We start from the raw sequence: 22,897 nt of genomic DNA, 5'->3' as shown, positions 1-22,897 counted from the left end.
GGGGGCGCGTGGCCGGTGGGCGCGCGTGGGGGGCGCGCGGCGCGGCGCGGCGCGGGCGGGCGGGGGGCGGGGACACTGCGGCGGCGGCGGCGCGGACAGGGCCGGCCGCCCCCCGTGGCAGGCGCGGCGCGGAGCTCGGGCCCATGGTGCGCCCGTGTCCGTCGGTCGGGCCGCGCGGCCGGCTCCGCGCGTGGCCCGGCGCTCGCGAGCTCGCCCCCTCGCTGCGGGCCCGGCCCGCCCGCTGCCGCCGCCTCCTCCCCCGGGGCGGCGCGGTGCCGGCGGGCGGCGGCGCGGAGGCCGGAGCGGGCGGCGGCCCGGGCGGCGCGGGGGGCGCGGCGGCCAAGGCGGGCGGCGCGGGCGACATGACGGACAACATCCCGCTGCAGCCGGTGCGCCAGAAGAAGCGGATGGACAGCAGGCCCCGCGCCGGGTGAGCGGGGCCCGGGGACGCGGCCGCCTTTGTCCGCGGCCTGACAGGTTGGCCGCGCCCGGCGCCAGGAGCCCGCGGCCGGCCGGGGGGGGTGCCCGGGGGGGTGCCCGGGGGGGGGCCCGGGGGCGGGGCGGGGCGGGGAGCCGCTCCGGGACCCCCGGGACCCGCCGCCCACTCTCCCTCCGAAGCCGGGAAGCGGACCCGCCCGAGCGCTGTTTACGCGCGGAGCCGGGCCGGGCCGTGCCTTTCCACCCTTATTGTTTCCTGGTTGCTCCGGGGCCCCGCGGTTGCGGCCTGGCCCGCACCCCACGGCCGGGCGCCGGGACCAGCCCTCGGGAGCCCCGCGCGCCCGGCTCGCCGGCCGGACCCGGCTCGGCCTCCTCCGCAGCCCCGCCGCGGGCTCCCCCGGCCGCGCCTCCGCGTCCCGGCCCGGGGAGCCCCCGCCCCCCCCGCCCCCCCCGCCCCCCGGGCCCCGGGGGGATCGGGAACCGGCGGCGCAGGGGGCTGGGCGGGGCCCCTCCGGGTCGCCCGGGGCACTCGGATCCCTCGCACTCCGGGAAGGGGCCCCTGGCGGGGGGTGGGGGGGGGCGCCACCTGCTGTGCCTTTCCCGCACCTGCGGCCCCGGGCAGCCTGCGCGGAGGTTCCCCCCTCGTGGAGAGCAGAGCCCGGGGAGGGTCTGCGCCCTGCCGACCTCCCGCGCCCAGGACGGCAGTGACCTGTTGGGACCGTGGCGGGGACTGTGCCTGCGACTGACTTACCTGGGGGCTGCTTAGGATAAATGCATGTTCCCTGGCCCCAGCCAGGCCCCTGCCAGCCCCTGCCAGGCCGCCAGTCGGTAGTTCTTGGGGGCGGGGGGGGGGGGGCCTGGAATGTGCTTTTCCCCGGGGCCGCCCAGGTGAGGCTGACGTCCCAGCAAGGCTGACCCCGGCCGCGGGGCGGGGCTGCGGCCTGGGGCCCGCCCTGCCCCTGAACATCCTGCAATCCCGGGGCATTTCCTTGTGGCCGCCGCCGACTGCGGCGTCCGGGGCTCGGTGCAGGGGATGGGGAGGCCGAGCCCTCGCGGCGGCTAGCTAGCTTCCAGCAGGTGTGCGTGGAATTAAAAAAAAGAAAAGAAAAAAAGGAATGATTCCAGCTGCCATTTTGTGGGGTCTTTGTCCCCGTCTTCCTTGAACGTTCTGAAGGGCCCTGTGGGTGTAGAACCGAGGAGGAACCGAGCTCAGCGAGGTTAAGGACTGCAGGGGAGGGAGATGCTGCAAAATGGAGATTGAACCCAGAGATGCACCCCCGCCCTCCCCATCTCTGCCTTCGCTGTTCTTCCCCCCCCCCCCCGCCGAGTTTTAATCCTGATACTCAAGGCTAAAGAATGATCATTAACTGGAGCTCTATGCCTGGATGGTGGCTGCGTGTAGTATACACGCTCATTAATATTTTGATGAATTTGTGTGATGAGTGGACTCAAGTCCTCTAGTTATTAATTCGCGTTTAAAACAATTATGAGGGGATCCCTGGGTGGCGCAGCGGTTTGGCGCCTGCCTTTGGCCCAGGGCATGATCCCGGAGACCCGGGATCGAGTCCCACATCGGGCTCCCGGTGCATGGAGCCTGCTTCTCCCTCTGCCTGTCTCTCTCTCTCTCTCTGTGACTATCATAAATAAATAAAAAAATAAAAAAAAATAAAAAAATAAAACAATTATGAGATGCCTACTATGTGCAGGGGCGGTGTCAGGTGGCTGGAATGCAAAGATTAAATAAGTCTTGTCCAACGTGAGCAAGGCTCCTGACACTGGCTGTGCATTGCAGTCACCAGGGGAGCTTAACAGTTACCATCCCTGTCGTGTGTGTGTGTGTGTGTGTGTGTGTGTGTGTGTGTGTGGTGTTAAACCTTTGAAATAATCTGGAGTAGGGGGACACCTGGGTGGCTCAGCGGTTGAGCGCCTGCCTTTGGCCCCAGGGCTGATCCTGGAGTCCCACGATCCGGTCCCACATCGGGCTCCCTTCATGGAGCCTACTTCTCCCTCTGTCTGTGTCTCTGCCTCTCTCTCTCTCTCATGAATAAATAAATAAAATCTTAAAAAAAAAAAAATCTGGACTGAGACCTGGGTATCTATTTAATTTTTCTAAAGCTATCCCAGATGACTTTACTGCGCTGTGGTAGTTGAGAACTCCTGATTGAGTGCATGAGAGAAAAATGCAGATAATTACTTAAAAGTGATAATTATCATGATAGAGATATAGGTACTGTTAATATGGAGGTTCAGCCGGAGTAGTGCAGATGGTTAAAAAAAAGTGTTTGAAAAAAAGAATGTGTTTGGAATTGGAAAGGAGGATCACACCCCGGTTTAGAATTTACCACTTTGAAACTAACGTGTTTCCTGAACAGTGACACAGAATCGGATTCCAATCATGTATCAGGAGAGCCAGGCATTTGCATATATTTGTGTTTAATTTGTATTTTTTAGGAGTAGCCACATCAAGGTGGGGGATCTTGATGTTTGGAAACACTTTGGGAAGCAGAGTGGTGGAAAGGCTCCCTGAAATGTAGTGCAGGGGGAGTGTTAAAGGAAGAAGAAACTAATACAGGTGTTTCTGGACTTTTGAAGGGGTTACATCCGGATAAATCTATTGTAAGTTGAAAATATCTTGAGAGTGCATTTATTACACTTAACCTACTGAACATCATAGCTTAGCCCACCTTAAATATGCTCATAACACTTAAGTTAGCCTACAGTTGGGAAAATCGTGTAACATAAAGCCTATTTGATAACAGGGTGTTGAATATCTCATGTAATGCATGGACTACTGTACTGAAAGTGAAAGACAGGATGGTTGTATGGGTGTGGGGTGGTTGTCAGTGTTACCAGTATTTACCTTTGTGATTTCATGGCCAGCTCGGGCTCATTGCTGCCCGTCATCACGGGGGAGGATCTCATCACCGGGAAAAGATTACAGTTGGAAATACAGTTTATATCAAATGCATATTGATTTTGAAAAAAGCCAAAGTCTGAACAGTCATAAGTCAGGGACTGTCTGTCATGGGCCTGGCTTTCTGTGGGGTGTTTGACATAAATAGCCCTGTTTTAATCTTCATAATGACTCTGAATTTTGGGAGTTAGTTTCCTTATTCTATAGACAAGGACATTTAAAATTCATGATGTTAAATAATTTGTTTGAGGTCCCAGAGGTAGCCAGTGTGAGGGGGTGGATTTGAACATAGGCGACTCACCTCACCTAAACGGCTCTAAGCTGTAGAATGGTTGGGTTTTTATGGTTAGACCAAAAAAATCTAGGTGCCGGGAGTCCCAGGGGACAGAGTGTAATTAACACAGGGGTCACTCAGCATATGTCGCCAGGACTTGCAGTTTATTTGCTGAAGGAATCGCGTGGCTCCAGTGCTGTTTTGTCTCTCTTGAGAACGTTAGTGCATCCTGATGCCGGGAAACTTTTGCAGTGGTTCAGTCAGGAAACGTGGCATGTGCTCCGCATGGCTGGAAAGCATTCTGGCTTCACGTGCTTGGTTGCTCACTGCATGGAATTCCCTTTGTGGTGAGACACCAGGCATTGGTTGTTAGGGGTGTGGGTTCTGGAGTTGAGCTTGGTCCAAGCCCAGGCTCATCACTGACCAATCATTTCACTTGGGGAAAATTATTTTACCTTTCTGCGTCTCATTTTTTTCATCTGTAAAGTGGGATGAATAAGAATTATGGATACCTCAGAGGGTTGTTTTTAATCCATATAAAGCTTCAGATAGTAAGCACTCAGTACAACATAGTATTTGCTGGGGCTAATGGTGATAAATAAAATAGACCTTTGCATCGGGTTTGCTATTGGAGGCTCTCCAGAATGCTCCTTTGAGACGAAGGGGCCCTTGATGCTGGGACATTAAAAATACTGTAGATTTCCTTGTTCTGATCAAACCTGGGAAAATGATTGACTGCATTAAACTATTCCAACCAAGTGTGTCGAGGCCCTGGTGTGCTATTGTAGGGCAAGGAGCTTGCGCTGTGGTTGAACTAAGACTTTACCTTTGGGCTTTGTGGCCAGATTGGGTGAGGATGCTTTGATTTTTGATGTATTTGGACTAGGAACTAGATATGAACTGGGATTGGAAAGAGCTGATTAGGTTCATATTCTACCAGGGTTTTTTTTTTTTTTTTTACAATTTTATTTTAAAGATTTTATTTATTTATTCATGAGAGAGAGAGGCAGAGACATAGGCAGAGGGAGAAGCAGGCTCCCTGTGGGAAGCCTGATGCAGGACTCGATTCCGGAACTGGAATCACGACCTGAGCCAAAGGCAGATGCTCTACCACTGAGCCAACCAGGTGTCCCTAAACAACTTTATTGAGGTATAGTTTATATATCATAAAATACTTATATAGTAAATGTACAACTCATTGATTTTTAAAAGATATTTTATATATTTGAGAGAGAGAGTACCAGAGCAGGGAGGGGGAGAGGGAGAGGTAGACTCTTCACTGAGCAGGAAGCCTGATGTGGGACTCGATCCCAGGACCCTAGGATCATGACCTGAACTGAAGGCAGATGCTTAACTGAGCCAGCCAGATGCCCCACAATTCACTGATTTTTTTTTAAAGATTTTATTTATTTATTGATGAGAGACAGAGAGAGAGAGAGAGAGAGAGAGAGAGAGGCAGAGACACAGGCAGAGGGAGAAGCAGGCTCCATGCAGGGAGCTCGATGTGGGACTCCATCCCAGGTCTCCAGGATCACACCCTGGGCTGAAGGCAGGTGCTAAAGCACTGAGCCACCCAGGGATCCCTGATTTTTTTTTTTAAGTAAGGTTATAGGGGTCCCTGGCTATCTCAGTGGGAAGACCGTGAAAATCTTGATCTTTGGGTTGTAAGTTTGAGTCCTGCAGGCTGGGTGTAGAGATTATTTAAAAATAAATAGATAAAATTAAAAAAAAAAAAAACCACCTTCAGGTGATAGAGTTTGTACAGCCATCACCACAGTTCAGTGTTCAAACACCTCCATCACCCCCAAAAAGCTTCCCTATGTCCATTTGCATTTAAAGCCACTGATCTGGGGTGCCTGGGTGGCTCAGTGGTTGAGCATCTGATTTTGGCTCAGGGCGTGATCCCAGAGTTCAGGGATAGAGTCCCACATCCGGCTCCCTGTGAGGAGCCTGCTTCTCCCTCTACCTGTGTCTCTGTCTTCTCTCTGTGTCTCTCATGAATAAATAAATAAAATCTTAAAAAAAAAAAAAACCCACTGATTTATTTCCATCAGTTTGCATTTTTTGGAAATTTCATATAAATGGTATCATGCAGTATGCTGTCTTTGTGTCTGATTTCTTTCAGCACAATGGTTTCAAAGTGCCTTTTTATTGCTTAATAGGATTCCATTGTATTTTTTAAAAATATTTTACTTATTTATTCATGAGAGACACACACAGAGAGAGGCAGAGACACAGGCAGAGGGAGAAGCAGGCTCCATGCAGGGAGCCTGATGTGGCTCTTGATCCTAGGACCCCGGGATCATGCCCTGAGCCAATCTGTCCACTTGTCTCTCAAGGCCACCATCATCACTTACCTCCATGGGTAAGTGGCCAGTGAGGTCTCCACTCTGCAGCCAGAGCAGATGTGGCCAAATGTTCTGATCATGAAAATGTTTTGCCCGAAGCCCTCTTGTGGCTTTCCATCTCTGTGAGGCCCTGTGCTGTCCTCCATGGTGGTCATGAGCCTCATCTGCCTGTTTACCTTCAGAGTTAAAATAATTAGAATTAAATTTAAAATTTAGCTCCTCAGTGGCACTAGCCACTTTTTGGTAGTTCCCGCCCACATGTGGGCAGTGCCTGCGTGTTGGACGCTGAAGGTACGTGCATTTCCACCATCACAGAAGGTTCTGTTGTGGCTCCTGCCTCCTTCCACTATCATCTTCACATGCTCTATGGTAGAGTCTGGCCCCTTTCTCCTCTAGCCACACTGTGCTCGGTATCTCCTCCTGGGCTCCCCCTTGACACAGGACCTTTGGACATCCTGTTCTCTGCCTAGAATGCCCTCTCCCCTCTTCACTTACTCAAAGCTCAGTCTTCCAATAAGCCTTACTGCGGTCTCACATCCTTAGGGGAGGCCTTCTCCTGATGTTCCTGATAAGAGATCAAATCCCCCTCAGAGCCTCTGAGAACCTGCCCCTTTTCCGTCTCACACAGTTGGAATACGACATGTGCTCGTGTGATCATTCGGCTGGGAACACCCTGGGGCCCCAGTTGGTGACAACTTAATCACCATCACACAGAGTAGGTGCCCAGTAAATCCTTTTTGAAAGAAGGAAGACCTGAAGCTGATCTCCAGTTTATGATCTGGGGAGCGGATAACCTTTTCTAGATGGTCCAGGAAGAAGTCTGTTGGACATTCTCAGATTGCTGCTTACTCATTCTTCTGATGTGACTCTGTGGCTCAGAGAGCTTCACTGGTTGATGGCATCAAGTCTTAACCACATGATTTGAGCACCGGGGGTGGGGAATTTGGGGTACCAGAAGGGAGCTGCAGGCAAAAAGAAGGCACCCTGGGTCCCTTCTGCCTTTGTCTCTTTTCCTCCACTAAGGGATAGCAGCTTAGGTGGTGTTTGGGCCTGTAAGGTGAATTAGTTCTCATCTTTAAATACAAGACTCATATTCTAGTGAAGAGTTTTTTTGGTGGGTGATTTATGTGAAAAACCTTGTGTGCTATTTTTTTTTTAAAGATTTTATTTCTGTTTTATATATTCATGAGAGACACACAGGGAGAGAGAGAGGCAGAGACACAGGCAGAGGGAGAAGCAGGCTCCATGCAGGGAGCCCAATGTGGGACTCGATCCCAGGACTCCAGGATCACGCCCTGGGCCCAAGGCAGGCGGCTTAACTGCTGAGCCACCCAGGCGTCCCCCTTGTGTGCTATTAATGTAAGAAGTCAAGCATTTAATGGAAAAGAATTTTAAAAAAGAAAAAAAAAAAAAAAAGAAACCTGGATTGTTCCAGGGGATACAGCGTGTATGGTGTGGTGTGCAGAATAACAGCCCCCTGGACCTGCCTGTGTGTGACCTCTCATGGCAAGAGAGACTTTGCCAATGTGATTACGGTAATGATTTTGAGATGGGGAGACTGTCCTGGATTAGCCAGGTGGGCCCAGTGTCTTCACAAGCGCTCTTGAGAGGGGAGTGATTCTGAGAGAGATTGAAAGACGCTCCATTGCTGCCTTGAAGATGAAGAAGGGAGCACACAGGGGGCGTCTAGAAAGGGGAAGCATCAAGGAAACAGGCCCCAGAGGGGACCCGGCCCTGCTGACATCTTGATTGGAGGCCTGCGAGACCTGCTGTGGACTCCTGACCTTCAGGACTGTAAGATAATAAATTTATGGTGAGTGGTTACTGCAGTGAATGGTGGCCGGTGCACATGAGTGTATCCCGTAAGCCCAGGGGACACATTCCCGGCCTGGCTTCATCTCCCGGGGGCGAGGGGCAGTGGGGCAAGATGGGGGGGCACCTCCTGCTCTCAAGGCTCATGCTTACCTTTTGCTGGAGGCTGCAGAATTTTTTTCTTTTTAAAGATTTTATTTATTTTTTCATGAGAGGCACAGAGAGGGAGAGAGGCAGAGACACAGGCAGAGGGAGAAGCAGGCTCCCTGTAGGGAGCCCGATGTGGGACTCGATCCCAGGACTCCGGGATTACGCCCTGAGCTAAAGTCAGATGCTCAACCACTGAGCCACCCAGGCATCCTAAAGAGGGTGCAGAATTTAAATCAACATGTGGCGTGACCCACTCCCTGACCACGGAGGAGACCAGTGCTTACGTGGGATCTGCAATGTCTTGGCTCTAAACTGAGGTTCCCTTGCCCAGGCTGCACGGCGCCCCTTTGATGCTGGTATTTTTTACGCTCGTTTTCCTGATAAGGAAACTGAGGCTCAGAAAGGTTAAGCAGTTAATCCTGGCCAAGAACGTGTGGCACAAACTGACTAGAACTCAGGTGAGCCTGCCTCCCAGTTAGGAGAATGTGGGGTGTATCTCAGAGCAGGTGTTCGGTCAGCGCTGCTCCCCCAGTGTGCTTGTCCTCAGTTGAATTCTCTTTCCCTCCGGGAACAATGAATGTAGTTGTTGTGGGGGTTTTGTTTTGTTATGTTTTGTTTTGTTTGCCACGTGGCAGCAGGGTAGAGAATTTGGGAGTGGCAGCTCTTTACGGTCTATCACATCTTCAAAATGCTAGGAGAATAAAGATAAGAATTTTGTAGGCTACAGTCTTGAATACTCAGGAGAGACTGACACATGGGTTTGTGGGTTTGTTAGTTAAGAGTTTGGATCCCAGGGGCACCTGGGTGGCTCAGTGGGTTAAGCATCTGCTTTGGCTCAAGTCATGATCCCTGGGTCCTGGGATCAGGCCCCGCATTGGGCTCTCCGCTCAGCTGGGAGTCTGCTTCTCCCTCTCCCTCTGCTGCTCCTCCCTGCTTGGGTTCTCTCTCTTTCTTAATCTCTCCTCTTTCATAAATAAATAAATAAATAAATAAATGAATGAATGAAAGAAAGAAAGAAAGAAAGAAAACAAAGGAAAGAAAGGAAAGAAGAAAGAAAGAAAGAAAGAAAGAAAGAAAGAAAGAAAGAAAGAAAAGAAAAGAAAGAAAAGAAAGAAAGAAAGAAAGAAAGAAAGAAAGAAAGAAAGAAAGAAAGAAAGAAAGAAAGAAAGAAAAGAAAGAAAGAAGAAAGAAAGACATTGTTCTCCTAGCCTGGAGAGTGTGACTGAGCCTCATGTGGACTCTTGTTCTGAATTGCATCATGTCCTCTTCTTTCTTTTCTTTTTTTAAGATTTCATTTACTTGAGACATGAGAGAGAGAGCACAAGTGGGAGGTAGAGGCAGAGGCAGAAGCAGACACCTGACTGAGCAGGGAGCCCATCACGGGGCTTGATGCCAGGACCCTGAGATCATGACCCGAGCCAAAGGTAGACATTTAACAGACTGAGCCGCCCGGGGGGCCCCATGTCCTCTTGTTTCTGGGTGTCTGTAGAGGGTCTAGGTGAGCAGGAACTCTAGCTGGAAAATGCCCGCAGAGGACTTGATACCACTAGAAGCCATCTCAGACCTCACATGACTAAGCCTAGTGACAGGGCTGTGGCAGGCTGTGTGCTCCTATGCAGCAGTCCTCGGCACCGTGCCAGGACCCAGGTCCATCAGCAGTGTGGATTTCACTGTTTATCTGAAAGAAGAAAAAAATGCCAACGCAGGGAGTTCTTCTTATACATACCTTTATTCCACTGAAAGGTCTGAAGCTGTCCCTCTAATATGTGGAGTTATTTTTTTTTAATTTTTATTTATTTATGATAGTCACAGAGAGAGAGAGAGAGAGAGAGAGAGAGGCAGAGACATAGGTAGAGGGAGAAGCAGGCTCCATGCACCGGGAGCCCAACGTGGGATTCGATCCTGGGTCTCCAGGATCGCGCCCTGGGCCAAAGGCAGGCGCCAAACTGCTGCGCCACCCAGGGATCCCCGCTGCGCCACCCAGGGATCCCAAATGTGGAGTTAAAATGCCCTTTCTCTTCTTTCTCTTTTGACACGACGGCGGTAGTATTAGACATTGTTTTTGGTTGATTCCCGTTGTTCATGGTGGTTATGTTCCAGAAGGCCCATGCTAACCCTGAGTTAGCGAATACTGAACCATTGCTCCTAGGGGAGGTGCAGAGTTAGTTTTCTGCAAGCCTCTGCTCATGTTTTACCTTGTTTTAAAGGCATATATTTTTTTTAATTTTTATTTATTTATGATAGTCACACACAGAGAGAGAGAGAGGCAGAGACAGGCAGAGGGAGAAGCAGGCTCCATGCAGGGAGCCCGATGTGGGATTTGATCCCGGGTCTCCAGGATCGCGCCCTGGGCCAAAGGCAGGTGCCAAACCGCTGCGCCACCCAGGGATCCCTAAAGGCATATTTTGGTTTAAAGACACTGTATTTGGTTCATTAACGTTGATTCATTAACATTGAACTCATGACCAAGGGCACTGCAGCTCACAGGCTGCCTGTCCTGAGGACACTGGACAGCATGTCAGCCCTGCGCTTGGGGGCCATTTCAAATAGTGATGTCACTAACAAAAAGCTCCAAAATGCAAAAAAGCATGGCACTAAATAGACCGTGGGAAGGACACGTATGTACAGTATGGAGCTGGGGCCGGACGGCAGTGTTGCCTTGTTCCACCTCCGCTGGGGAAGTCATGAGGTGATATAGATGTTATGTCACCCCACACATGTCCACGAATGACCACACAGTGCTTTGAGTATTAATGTTGAGGTGATGGATGTTAGGTAGTAGATAAATTTGCAAATGCAGAAACCACCAATCATGAGGATTGAGTGTATATAGGTGTATGTGTGTTCTTTTGACCCGGCAGAGGTGGTATTAATTTTACAGTGTATATCGGTGTGTTTGGGGCAGGATGGAGGAGGAGGATGGGCTGATCGGTGAAATCGATAGACCCCAGCCCTTCCCCTCTCCGTGGTGGAGTAGACAGTTGTGTAAACAGCTCATTGCTCCCTTGGACCAGAGCATTCGGGACAAGCCTTGGCAGCGGCCCATTGGAAAGTGCCCTCAGTGTCGTTTGCCAGTCAGCCCAGCTGCACTCGTGCCATCCATTTCCTGTTACGGAGTCCCTGCCCAGCCCAGTCCCAGGCCAGGCCCCCCCATGGGTGGTGACACCAGGGGATGTGGAATTACAGGAATTACAGATCCAGGCAGGGATGTGGAAGGGTAGAGGTGGATATGGGAACCATGCTTCCGGGGGCTTCCTGGAGAAAGGCCAGTTATGGGAGACCCTGCATGCTAGTCTCAAGGAAAGAGTGTGGCCATTTGACCTTGACCTAAGGCACCTTGCAACGAGGTGTAAAGCAGAGGCAGAGGCACTGGCCAAGCCTTCTTTAGACTTTTGGCTGTTACTTCTCAGAATAGAACTTTCTTTTAGGGAGCACCTGGGTGGCTCAGTGGTTGTGCGTCTGCCTTCAGCTCAGGTTGTGATCCTGGGTCCTGGGATCGAGTGCCGCCTTGGGCTCCCTGCAGGGAGCCTGCTTCTCCCTCTGTCTATGTCTCCGCCTCTCTCTCTGTATCTCTCATGAACAAATAAATAAAATCTTAAAACAAAAAAAAAGGGAAAAGAAAGGATAAAGAAAACCCTTTCTTTTAGCATCAGTACCCAGATGCAAACGATGAAAGTCCTGAATTAGCTCTGGTGGTATTTTGTGGCCACTTTTGGGAATGGTTGTGGAGTGCCTTCAGCTTTACTTATGACAGTCATTTGACTTTGGTTTAATTTCCAAAGAAAGAGACTACTTGTAATATTCTTATAGATGACTTCTATCTAAAGAGCTACAACAGTGCGGAATTCTTTTTTTTTTTAACTATTTATTTATTTTAGAGAGAAAGACCATACAAGCAGGATGGAGGGGCAGAGGGAAAGGGAGAGAGAATCTCAAGCAGACTTTGCACGAAGCGTGAAGCCCACGTGGAGCTCCATCCCGGGACCCTGAGATCGTGACCTGAGCTGAAACCAAGAGGTGGAGGCTCATCTGACTGCACTGCCCAGGCACCCAGAACAGCTGATTTCTTAAACTAGTATTTGTTTTCTTTTATTTGTGTGAGTTGGAAAGATGGATGGAGAAACATCGCCAAAGATCACTTAGAGTGGCTCTTAGCCAGACATTGAAAGGCTAGCAATTATTTTTATGGTTCTTTCTGTTTTTGCCAAGTGATACTTGCTTTCTTTTTGTAGTAGTATTAGGGAGTTTCCTTTTAGAATACACGTATGTGAAAAACAGAATCAGTATGAACCCGAAGTTCATGAGGTTGGTTCATAGATGTGCCCCTGGTCGTGTCTGATATTTAGGAAGTGGCAGCCCATGCTAAGATGTTGCTTTTAGTCTAAAAATATTATAATATTGCTATAAGGAGGAGGAGATGGGATAATCTGATTTTGCTAATAGAGAAAAACATTTTTTTTTTTTTGCCAAGTTATCCATGAAAAACATGATTTTTTTTGGTAGGGGGAAAACATGATTTTCAAACAATAGTTTACCAGGTTGATTTGGGATCTGAATGTTGCTTTTAAAATCATTGTATAAACAGGCAGGCGGGGTAGGGGGGGAGGGGGCTTATGGGAGAGGCGGTTGGCAGGGGCCCCAGGGAAAGAGAGGCTCCCTGTGGGAAATGGAAGGGTGGCCGGATGCTCTTGTCACTGCAGTTAGATCTCTGTGGCATTTGCTTAATGCCAGGAGGAGGAGCCTGTTGGCTAGCCTCCCTGAGGAAGAAGTGTGGAGCATGGACAGTGCTCTCCCCGTAGATTGGGGCCTGGAAGGATCTCCCACCCTCCGCTGGGCCATCTGCTGTGACACAAGGTGAAGTCAGACCTGGCCAGGTTAGGCCTCAGGAATTCTCAGCCTGGGGCTTGACAGTCCTCCATTGTAGGGGCTGCCCTGTCCACTGTAGGATGCATGACAGCAGCCCTGGCCTCCGGCCACTGGATTCCAGCAGTACCCTCCACCCAGTCAACCAAAAATGTCTCCAGACACTGCTGAGCCGCCCCCTGTGCCAGAGGTTGGGGAGTGGGGGTGGGAGTGGGCAAAAATGCACCTGTAAGGAGCCACTGGAGTAAAGAGTAAATATTCACTATGCTCAGCCGTGTCCCTTAGTGTCCCATGAAGGTTGCCTCATACTCTATCCCTTTCTTTCTCTCCTTTTTTTAAAAACTTATTTTAATTTTTATTTAAAAAATATTTTATTTATTTATTCATGAGAGACACAGAGACACAGGCAGAGACACAGGCAGAGGGAGAAGCAGGCTCCCTGCAGGGAGATCCATGTGGGACTGGACTCCAGGACTCTGGACTCCGAGATCACACCCTGAGCCAAAGACAGACACTCAACTGCTGAGCCACACAGGTTTCCCCCCCCACCTTTTTTTTTTAAAGAAAAACCTGTTAGGCAAGAAGTTCATGTTTGGGCTGTTGTTCAGCTTTCTGATTCAGTGACTACAGAAGCCTTGAGTGGTTGCAAGAGAGGCATCCAGGAAGTGTTAGGGGCTGAGTGTTTCCCTTTGCAGATTCTTTGCTGAAGCCTCAACCTCCAGTACCCCAGATTGTGACTCCTGTATTTGGAGATAGAGGTTTTAAAAAGATGTGATTAAGTTAACATGAGGCTAGAGGGCCCGCCCCTAGCTGAAACCTGAGCTGAAACCAATAAGGCCCGCCCTATTCCAGCCCGACTGGGTGACCTTGTGAGAAGTGGAGACTAGGACACGCAGTGGGATACCAGGGGTGGGAGGAAAGAGCAGGGCTCAGGAGCAAGCCAAGGGCAGAGCCCAGAAGAAACCAAACCTGCCCACACCTTGATCTTGGACTTCAAGCCTCCAGAACTGTGAGGAAAATAAACTTCTATTTAAGCCGCCCAGCTGGTGGTGTTCTATTATGGCAACCCTAGCAAACTCATACAGGAAGTACTTTATTTATGCCCATTTTGGCAAGTGTGGTATCTGTCAATGTTATTAATAAACCTTAATTCTAAATTGATGATGAGAGACACCTGGGCAGCTCAGTGGTTGAGTGTCTGCCTTTGGCTCAGGTCATGATCCCAGGGGTCCCGGGATTGAGTCCCTCATCGGGCTCCACGCAGGGAGCTTGCTTTTTCCTCTGCCTATGTCTCTGCTGCCCTCTGTGTATCTCTCATGAATAAATAATATATATATATATATATATATTTAAGATTTTATTTATTTATTCATGAGAGAGAGAGAGAGAGAGAGAGGCAGAGACACAGGCAGAAGCAGGCTCCGTGCAGGGAGCCCGATGCGGGACTCCATCCCAGGACTCCAGGATCATGATCTGGGCCGAAGGTAGGTGTTAACCGCTGAGCCACCCAGGCATCCCTAAATAAAATCTTAAAAAAAAAATTGATGATGAGCTCCTTAGCAATTTTCTCTAAATGGTCCTGTCTCAAGACCTCTCAGTGAGCATGTTGCAAAGTCATGGGAACTGGAGCTGACCCTCCCCGCTAGTAACCTAAAGCAGGTACCTCTGAGAGATGGAGGGGTTGAAGGCACTGTCCCCTGCTGCTTCCTTTTGCTTAAAAAGTTCACAGTAGTCACATATCCAGGTTATGCTTTCTATGGCTTCTTGTTAGATCTAGTCATTTGGATTGTGCTAGAGGAATCTGAGGAGAATTTTAATAGTTGCTAGCCACCATTGTGAACTTATTAGGTGCCCAGCACTGTTCTAGAGTTTTAAGTAAGTCGTCCTATCTATACCTCCTGACAATCCTACATTACAGACAATGAGACCGAGGAAAAAAGGGTCTTTTTTCTTTTTTCTTTTTTTTTTAAAAAATTTTTATTTATTTATGATAGTCACACAGAGAGAGAGAGAGAGGCAGAGACACAGGCAGAGGGAGAAGCAGGCTCCATGCACCGGGAGCCCGACGTGGGATTCGATCCCGGGTCTCCAGGATCGCGCCCTGGGCCAAAGGCAGGCGCCAAACCGCTGCGCCACCCAGGGATCCCTCTTTTTTCTTTTTATAATGGTTTTGGTTTAGAATGACAAAGACTTCATTTCATTTTTTTTGTTTTTATTCTATTTTTTTAAGATTAATTTATGTATCTGAGAGCACTTGCTCATGCGTTGGGGGAGGGGAGGAGCAGAGAGAGAATCTCAAGTGGGCTCCCCATTGAGCACAGAGCCTGACCCCTGACTTGACTTCACGACCCTGAGATCGTGACTTGAGCCCAAAGCAAGAGTCGGACACTTAACCAACCGAGCCATCGGGGAGCCCCTCATTTCAGTTTTTTTAAAAAAAACTCATTTTATTTTGAACTTAGATCATAAATTGTGTTTTGTGACCTGCCTTGATGACTTCTGCTATTTGACTCCTTTCTGTAACATACATTCCAAGCAGGTGATTTTTGTTGAGGAGGAGGGGATTGAGGGGTTGTGGGCCTTGACAAAATGGTCACATCACAGCAGCTTTCCTCTCTGACCAAGAACCTTCTTCTTATGTAGCTTACGTTACAAAGGAAGGGTAAGAACATATAAAATTACTTTCTTTTCATTGTAAAATGAGTGTGTGTGTGTGTATTATTATTATTATTATTTTATTTATTTATTTACTTATGATAGTCACAGAGAGAGAGAGAGGCAGAGACACAGGCAGAGGGAGAAGCAGGCTCCATGCACCGGGAGCCCGACGTGGGATTCGATCCTGGGTCTCCAGGATCGCGCCCTGGGCCAAAGGCAGGCGCTAAACCGCTGCGCCACCCAGGGATCCCTGTGTGTGTGTATTAAAGAACAATTGAAGAACAGAAAGGACTGAGGAGTGAAACACTGGTGTTAACGTTCCCTCCAAGGACAGCTGCCCCCTTTTTTTTTTAAGATTTTATTTATTTATTCATGAGAGAGAGAGAGAGAGAGAGAGAGGCAGAGACACAGGCAGAGGGAGAAGCAGGCTCCATGCAGGGAGCCCGACATGGGACTTGATCCTGGGTCCCCAGGATCAGGCCCTGGGCTGAAGGCGGCGCTAAACCACTGAGCCCCCCAGGGCTGCCCAACAGCTGCCCTTTTAAGGGCACATCTCAGAACATCTTAGATACCCTGTTTGCTCCTGGTCTTGTTTCTGGGTGTACATTGTTTTATGAATTAGAACCATGTAGCAGATGTGTTTTTATTTCCTGTTGTTGATTTAACATTTTAATTTAGGGCTGTCTCTGTATCATGAGGTATGTTGTAAATGGCATCTTTAATGGCAACATAGTATTTCTTTAAGTAGAGGTGGCTAGTTTACTTTAACCAGTGAGCAGGGAGCCCAGTTGTGGGACTGGATCCCAGGATCCTGGGATCATGACCTGAGCTGAAGGTAGACGCTCAACCAACTGAGCCCTTTAGTTTCATTTTTTATTTACTTTTATTTTATTTTATTTTATTTTAAGATTTTATTTGTTCATGAGAGACACACAGAGAGAGGCAGAGACATAGGCAGAGGGAGAAGCTGTGGAGAGCCTGATGTGGGACTTGATCCCAGGACCCCAGGATCACACCCTGAGTCGAAGGCAGATGCTCAACCACTGAGCCACCCAGGCATCCCTGCTGTCACAAATTAGAGCTTCATCTAGGGAAGGTATCTTGGCATAAGCTCTCTCCTACATTTGGAATTTTTTTTTTTTTTTTTTTTTTTTTTTTAGATTTTATTTATTTATTTGAGAAAGAGGAGGAGCAGGTAGGAGGGGCAGAGGGACAAGCAGACTTTCCGCTGAGCAGGGAGCCTGACATGGGACTTGGTCCCACAACTTAAGGATTGTGACCTGACCTGAAGACAGATGCTTAATAGACTGAGCCACCCAGGTGTCCCTGGAAAATTCTTTTTAAAGATTTATTTATTTATTTTAGAGAGAGAACAAGAGAACATGGAGTAGGGGAGGGACATAGGGAGAAGGAGACAGAGAATCTTCAGCAGATTCCCACTGAGCATGGAGACTGATGAGGGGTTCAGTCCCATGACCCCAAGATCATGACCTGAGCCGAAATAAAAAGTTGGATGCCCAACTGACTAAGCCACCCAGGTGCCCCACATTTGGAAAATTTTGATAGGCTAGAATCTTCAGTTTACTGGATTACATGGAGCACATGGTTATCTAAGGACTCTGTGAGGCTCTAACCAAATGGCTTTGTGGAAGGGCTCTTTCACCCAATGAAAGCCAGAGTTGGCTTATGTTCCAGGGTCAGGATATGGGTGATGGCCTTCTTCGCCCATCTATTTTTACTTTGCCTTTTGTCCAGTGTGTGTCCATGAGATTGGGAAGGTTTAAAAAGAGAAAAAGAAGTAAAAACACACATTTTTCTTTCTCTGTTTACCACAAATGGGGCTTCCTGTTGATTGATGTGTGAGAGGGGTCCGTGTGGAGGACAGAAAAAACCTATGATTGGCCGGGGAGATGCTCACTGCCCAGTATATCCTCTGTAGATGTACTGGGTGGACTGGACCGATCACCATCCATTCTGTCGTATGTTTGGTAGTTATATAAGGTATGTTTGGGAGTCTGCAAGCACTTGATAAATATTTGTTGAATGAATACAAGAAAATCTTCCCATAGATGGTTGCCGTGACAGAGCTGTGTGTAGACACCAGGGCCAAGTGCAGTAAGGTCTGGCTTCCCTGCAGAGAGCGGAGGTCTGCGGCGCAGTAGCTGGAGCCCAGGGTGGCCCGCACGGTGATGTTAGAAAAGGTGTGAACTCGCTGCCTGGGGAGTGCTCTTCCCCACCTGAGCCGACAGTGTGCCCGACCCTCAGCAGCTCCACTACCTGCTTCCAGACGTCAGCATCTTACAAGGGACTCGTGTTGTAGCCTCTGGCATGTCACGGGCAGGCACCCTTAGAAACGTCTGTCTTGGCCTTCCTGGGGCCGGCCCGGTGCCAAAGCCACGCCCGAGGTGGAGCCGGGCTGTAGCAGTGGCTGCAGTCCCGTCTCCATGGGAGCAGGGGAGGAGCCGGAGTCCCCGCAGGAAAGGGCTCCCTGTGGAGGTGCTGGCTCTCCAAGGCCAGGGCTGGTTGCCGAGGATTGAGGACCATGAGAGGTTGAGAGCGTGGATTCGAGCAAGACTGTCTTGGTGCAAGTGTGGTGTCTGCCACTTACTGGCTGTATGACCTTGGGCAAGTGAGTTCCCCTCCCTGTAAATGAGCATGGTAATAGTGCAGTGGTTTTGAGGGGGAATGAGTTGGTGTGTGCAGAGCGCCCAGCCCCCAGAGCATGTGGCCCATGGAAGCAGAGTAGGCGTGTTAGCCTGGTTAAGGCTGACGGTGCTGGGGAGTGGAGCCAGGCGGCTGCCGGGGACCCTTGCTGTGTCCCTGCTGTGTCCCTGTCGTGGGAGGCCTAGGTTGCTGTCTAGACAGTTCGGAGGCAGCTCTCCGATGCTCCCGTGGGGTGAGATTTCCAAACGCCGTGGTTCAGGGCGCTGGCTCTGAGGTCAGCCTGTTGGACCCGCGGCTGGCTCTGTCCTCACCCGCCGCAGGACTCTTGGGGATCCAGCTCCCTCATCTCCAGGAGGGCGAAGGTCTGCCTTGCAGGACTCTGGTAAGGGTTAAGGGAGGTGACACGACTGGCTCTGCTGTGGCACCCACCTGGTTTAGGACCCGTGAGCAGGTGGCCCAGATACAGTGTAAAAGCACCTGGTAAGGCAGCAGGTGTCTGGGTGCTGGGGGGGGGCAGGGGCGGGGGAGAGGCTAGGAGAGGCTTCTCAACCCACACAGGGCAACTGAGCGCCTCCTGTATACCAGATCTGGAGTGTGAGGCAAATAGTGTCTGGTTTCTGACCTCTGGGCTTGTGGCCAAGATCCGAGGCTGCAGGCTGTCAGCTGTGTGCTGTGTGGGGAGCAGGGTGGGGTTTTTTGTTTTGTTTGTAAATTAAAAAAAAAAAATTACACAATCATTGTCACATAGTTCACTGTTTAAAAGGTACAGAAGGTGTGTGTGTTGCAAACTTAGCCTCCCTTTGCCCCCACCCTTGGCTACCCTGTGCCCTTCCCAGGCAGCCCCTTATCAATTTCTTCTGTGTCATCCTAGAGAATTTTTAACCATTTTCCAAAAGAAGGCCCATGCATTTTATATTTATCCACCTAAACACACACACATAGATTTTGATCTTTTTTTCCCGGTTGCTAATATACCTCACACAGCAGGACATATTTCTTTCACTTAACAGTACACATTGGGCTCGTTCCATATTGGTACATAAAAAGCTTTTCCGTTCCTTTTTTTTTTTTTAAATGGTTTTAAAGGATTTCATTGAATGGATTTACCATACTTAATATAACTAATCCACCATTGATGGACACTTAGGTTATTTCTAATGGTACATTATTACTAGCAATGTTAGGGTGAATGACGTTGAACATGTCTTTGTGCCCATGTTAGAACATACGTAATGTCTTGAAGGGGAATCAGTGGGTCAAAGTGAACGCATTTGTAATTTTGAGAGCTGTTACCGGCTTGCCTTCCCCCAAGGTTATAGGATTTAGGCTCCTCCCAGCAGTGAAAGTGTCTGTTTGCCCATCCTGACCAACACAGGTTGTTAAGCTTTTTGATTTTGGTTATCATGCAAAGTAAAAAATGACACCTCAGTGTGATTTTAGTTTTATATAATATCTGAACATTGCATCAGTTACCAACACTTAGAAGCTGAGGGTTTGTGCTTCAGAATCTGTGCTTTTTGTCTTTAGCTTGAAAAATCTCATGGTCTGTTGTGTGAAGCTTGTGTGAGAAAGTATCCTGGTCGAGCTAGGGTGGCCTTCCTTCCCGCAGGTCTGGGCTCCTCAGTGCGCCCTGTCCCTCCAGACCTTGTGTTTATTTTTGTTCATTTATACATTGCTTGCTGGGCTTCCATAGATTTGCATGTTCTAGAAAGAAACAGTCAAGTAAAGTCTAAGGGAGAAGAGAGCCCCTTTCTCTTTGTGACGAGCACATGGTTGGGTTTTGAAGGATGAGTAGGAGAAGCGGAAGGGGTTGCCCAAGGAGATCTCGGGTGAATGAATCTTGCACAGGGGTTGGAAGTTGGAGAAGAGCAGAGTTCTGGAGCTCATTGGCTTTGGCTTGGTCACAGAGGACCTGGGCTGAAGGGAGAAAGGCTTGGACTTGAGTCCACGTTGATTTACTCATTGTGGGGCTGGAATGCAGTATGAGGTGTCCTGCACTGGTGAGCAGCAAGAGACCACTCAGGAAAGACTTACAGCAGGAGAAATAGGGAAGGTGACAGATCCTGCCACCCGTGACTGCCCCTTCCCCCAGGAGAACCAGAATTAACAGTCTGGTGTGTGTGTGTGCTTATGTGTTTCTCAGCATTATTTTCCCATGAATATACTATCCTTGGTTATTTTTCTTAAAATACAGCATAATAAATTGCATATCTCTTGCTTTATGTTTTCTCCCCCTCCTACTTTGTCACTTGGCTCTTGCTTGCCCTGTCCGTGTGTGCGTCTGCTGTATTCTTATTGGTACAGGTCCACTGTTCAGCTGGTTCCTCTCTGATGGGCATTCATTCGTGTCTAGGGTTTTGCTTTCTGGCCGCTGTGAGCATCCTTGTACCTTTCCTGTTGCTCACCCGTACCCTAATTCATACACAGTCTGTCCCTCCAGGTAGACTTGCTACATCAGAGGACCTGTTTTCATTTAAAGAGAAATTTCCACATTGACTTGGCTTTTTTCTTTGATATGCCCTGGTTTTTCCACCAGTCAGTAGCACTGCTGTGTCCAGGGATATGTTCAGACTTCAAAGTACGAGCTTCCTTTTTTGCATTCTTTCTGACTTAAAATTTTATTTCAATTTTTAACTTTTAATGATTTTACTTATTTATTTTTTTAAAGTAATCTCTACACCCATTGTGGGGTGAGTGTAGAGTTACTTACAACCCTGAGATCAAGACTCCCATGCTTTATCAACTGATCCAGCCAGGTGCCGCTGACTTTGGACTTTATATTCCCCTAGTTAAAAAAACAAAAACAAAAACATAACATTTAGCCTCCTAGATGTTTTTAGGATACAGGTCAAAATTTTCCCTTATACCTTCCTTTCCATGCCTTCCAGCAACCCTCCTCCCCCAGCATGTAGGCTTATTAATAAGTTGAGTTCCATTCTTTAGACTTGCTGTCCAATATGGTACACACTAGATATATGGGGCTATTTAAATTAATGGAATAAAATTTAAATCTCACATTTGAGTGCTCAACAGTTACATGTGGCTATGGCTGCTGTGTTAGACAATGCAGATAGAGAACATTTCTGTCACTGTAGAAATGTATCAAGACAGTGCTGCTCTAGACTGGATTCTCAAACTCAGGATTGTTGGCATTTGGGGCTGCATAATCCTCTGTGTGGGGCTGTCCTGTGCATTGTAGGGTGTTTGGCCTCTACCCGCTAGATGCCAGTGGTACCTCCCTGCACCTGCAGTTGTGACGACCAAAGGTCTCTTGACATTGCCAAGTGTCCCCAGGGCAGGGGGGAACCCCCCCCCCCCCAAGCCCTCCTCTCCCATTGAGAACCAGTCCTGTAGACTTTTTTTTTTCCATATTGCTTTTAATTTTTTTCTACATTCTGACTGGATCTTCCCAGCATCAGCACAGAGACTATAGCTTCCTAGACTCTGGCTTTGGGAAAGTTCAGCACACCATGCGGGCAAATCAGCAAGTATTTACTGACCGCTTGCTGATTGTGGTTACACCCAGAGCAGAGATGATCATTTCTTTGGAGGCCAGCTCCTTGTGACAGTAGTTACCTTTTCCAGAAACATCATTCCCTTGGCACTTCCCGCTGTAATAATTAGCTTTCCCTTGTATTTCAGCCAGATTGTGTGAAACCTTGCACATCTGGTCAGCAGGCTGTCCACCATCAAAACCTTTGTTTGTTTTAGAGTGAAATCATAAGCAAATTTACTTTGGTTTTCCTTTGTTTAAATGGCCTAAGTAGAAGCAGTGTAAACGAAATTATTTCTGGCCTTACGTCTTTACCTAGTTGAATAGCTGTTGCTATCAACAGGTAAGAGCATTGTTTTATGTTTTCTTGATCTGAAAAAAATTAGAGAAATATATGTACTATTTGTTGAATGCCTACTTTGTGCTAGGTATTATCCTATGCGTTTCATATATACCACCCTTCATTCTCATAGAAATTCAGCAAGGCAGGTCTTACTGTCATTTTACTGACAGAAAAGTGGAGATCACAGAAGAGGAGTAGCCCAAAGCCACACAGCCAGTGTGGAGCTGGCCTGGGCTTTGCACCCAAGTCCATTTGACTTAAAAGCTGGTGCTCCTAAAAAAAAAAAAAAAAAGCTGGTGCTCCTTATTCTACCCCTTACGATCCTGCTTTTTTTTTTTTTTAAGCTTTTTATTTATTTATTCATGAGAGACACACAGAGAGAGAGAGAGAGAGAGAGAGGCAGAGACACAAGCAGAGGGAGAAGTAGGCTCACTGCAGGGAGCTGACGTGGGACTCGATCCCGGGACTCCAGGATCAGGCCCTGGGCTGAAGGTGGCGCTAAATCGCTGAGCCACTCGGGCTGCCCTGATCCGCTATTTTGAGATTGTGGCTCTCACCTGTCATTTCTTCTTTAGTTTCTCCATTAATTTCTCATTTCTTAAAAAGATTTTATTTATTTATTTGAGAGAGAGTGATTGGGGGTGCAGAGGGAGAGGGAGAAGCCAAATCCCCACTCAGTGGGGAGACCATTATGGGGCTCGATCCTGGTCCTCAGGCCTTGGCATCATGACCTGAGCTGAAGGCAGACACTTCACTGACAAAGCCACCTAGGTGCCCCTAATTTCTCATTCTGCCTTGTAGTACATCTCCCTACCACCTAGAATTTTTTTTTTTAAGATTTTATTTATTTATTCATGAGAGACACAGAGAGAGAGAGAGAGAGAGAGGCAGAGACACAGGCAGAGGGAGAAGCAGGCTCCATGCAGGGAGCCTGACGTGG

General features: G+C 48.8%; 1 protein-coding gene across 1 annotated transcript in view; it reads left to right on the top strand.

The window, feature by feature from the left end:
- The first annotated feature begins 275 nt into the window (after positions 1 to 275).
- ATP9A (ATPase phospholipid transporting 9A (putative)) overlaps positions 276 to 22,897 on the top strand; it is a 133,226-nt gene continuing 110,604 nt past the window's right edge. Inside the window, 1 exon segment of the mRNA XM_072801448.1 lies at positions 276 to 430. Coding sequence (XP_072657549.1) covers positions 363 to 430 — 68 coding nt within the window. The 5' untranslated portion in view covers positions 276 to 362.

The sequence above is a fragment of the Canis lupus genome, chromosome 26 (assembly GCF_048164855.1).
Source record: "Canis lupus baileyi chromosome 26, mCanLup2.hap1, whole genome shotgun sequence".
Lineage (NCBI taxonomy): Eukaryota > Metazoa > Chordata > Mammalia > Carnivora > Canidae > Canis > Canis lupus.
This window is presented reverse-complemented; position numbering and strand designations above follow the sequence as displayed.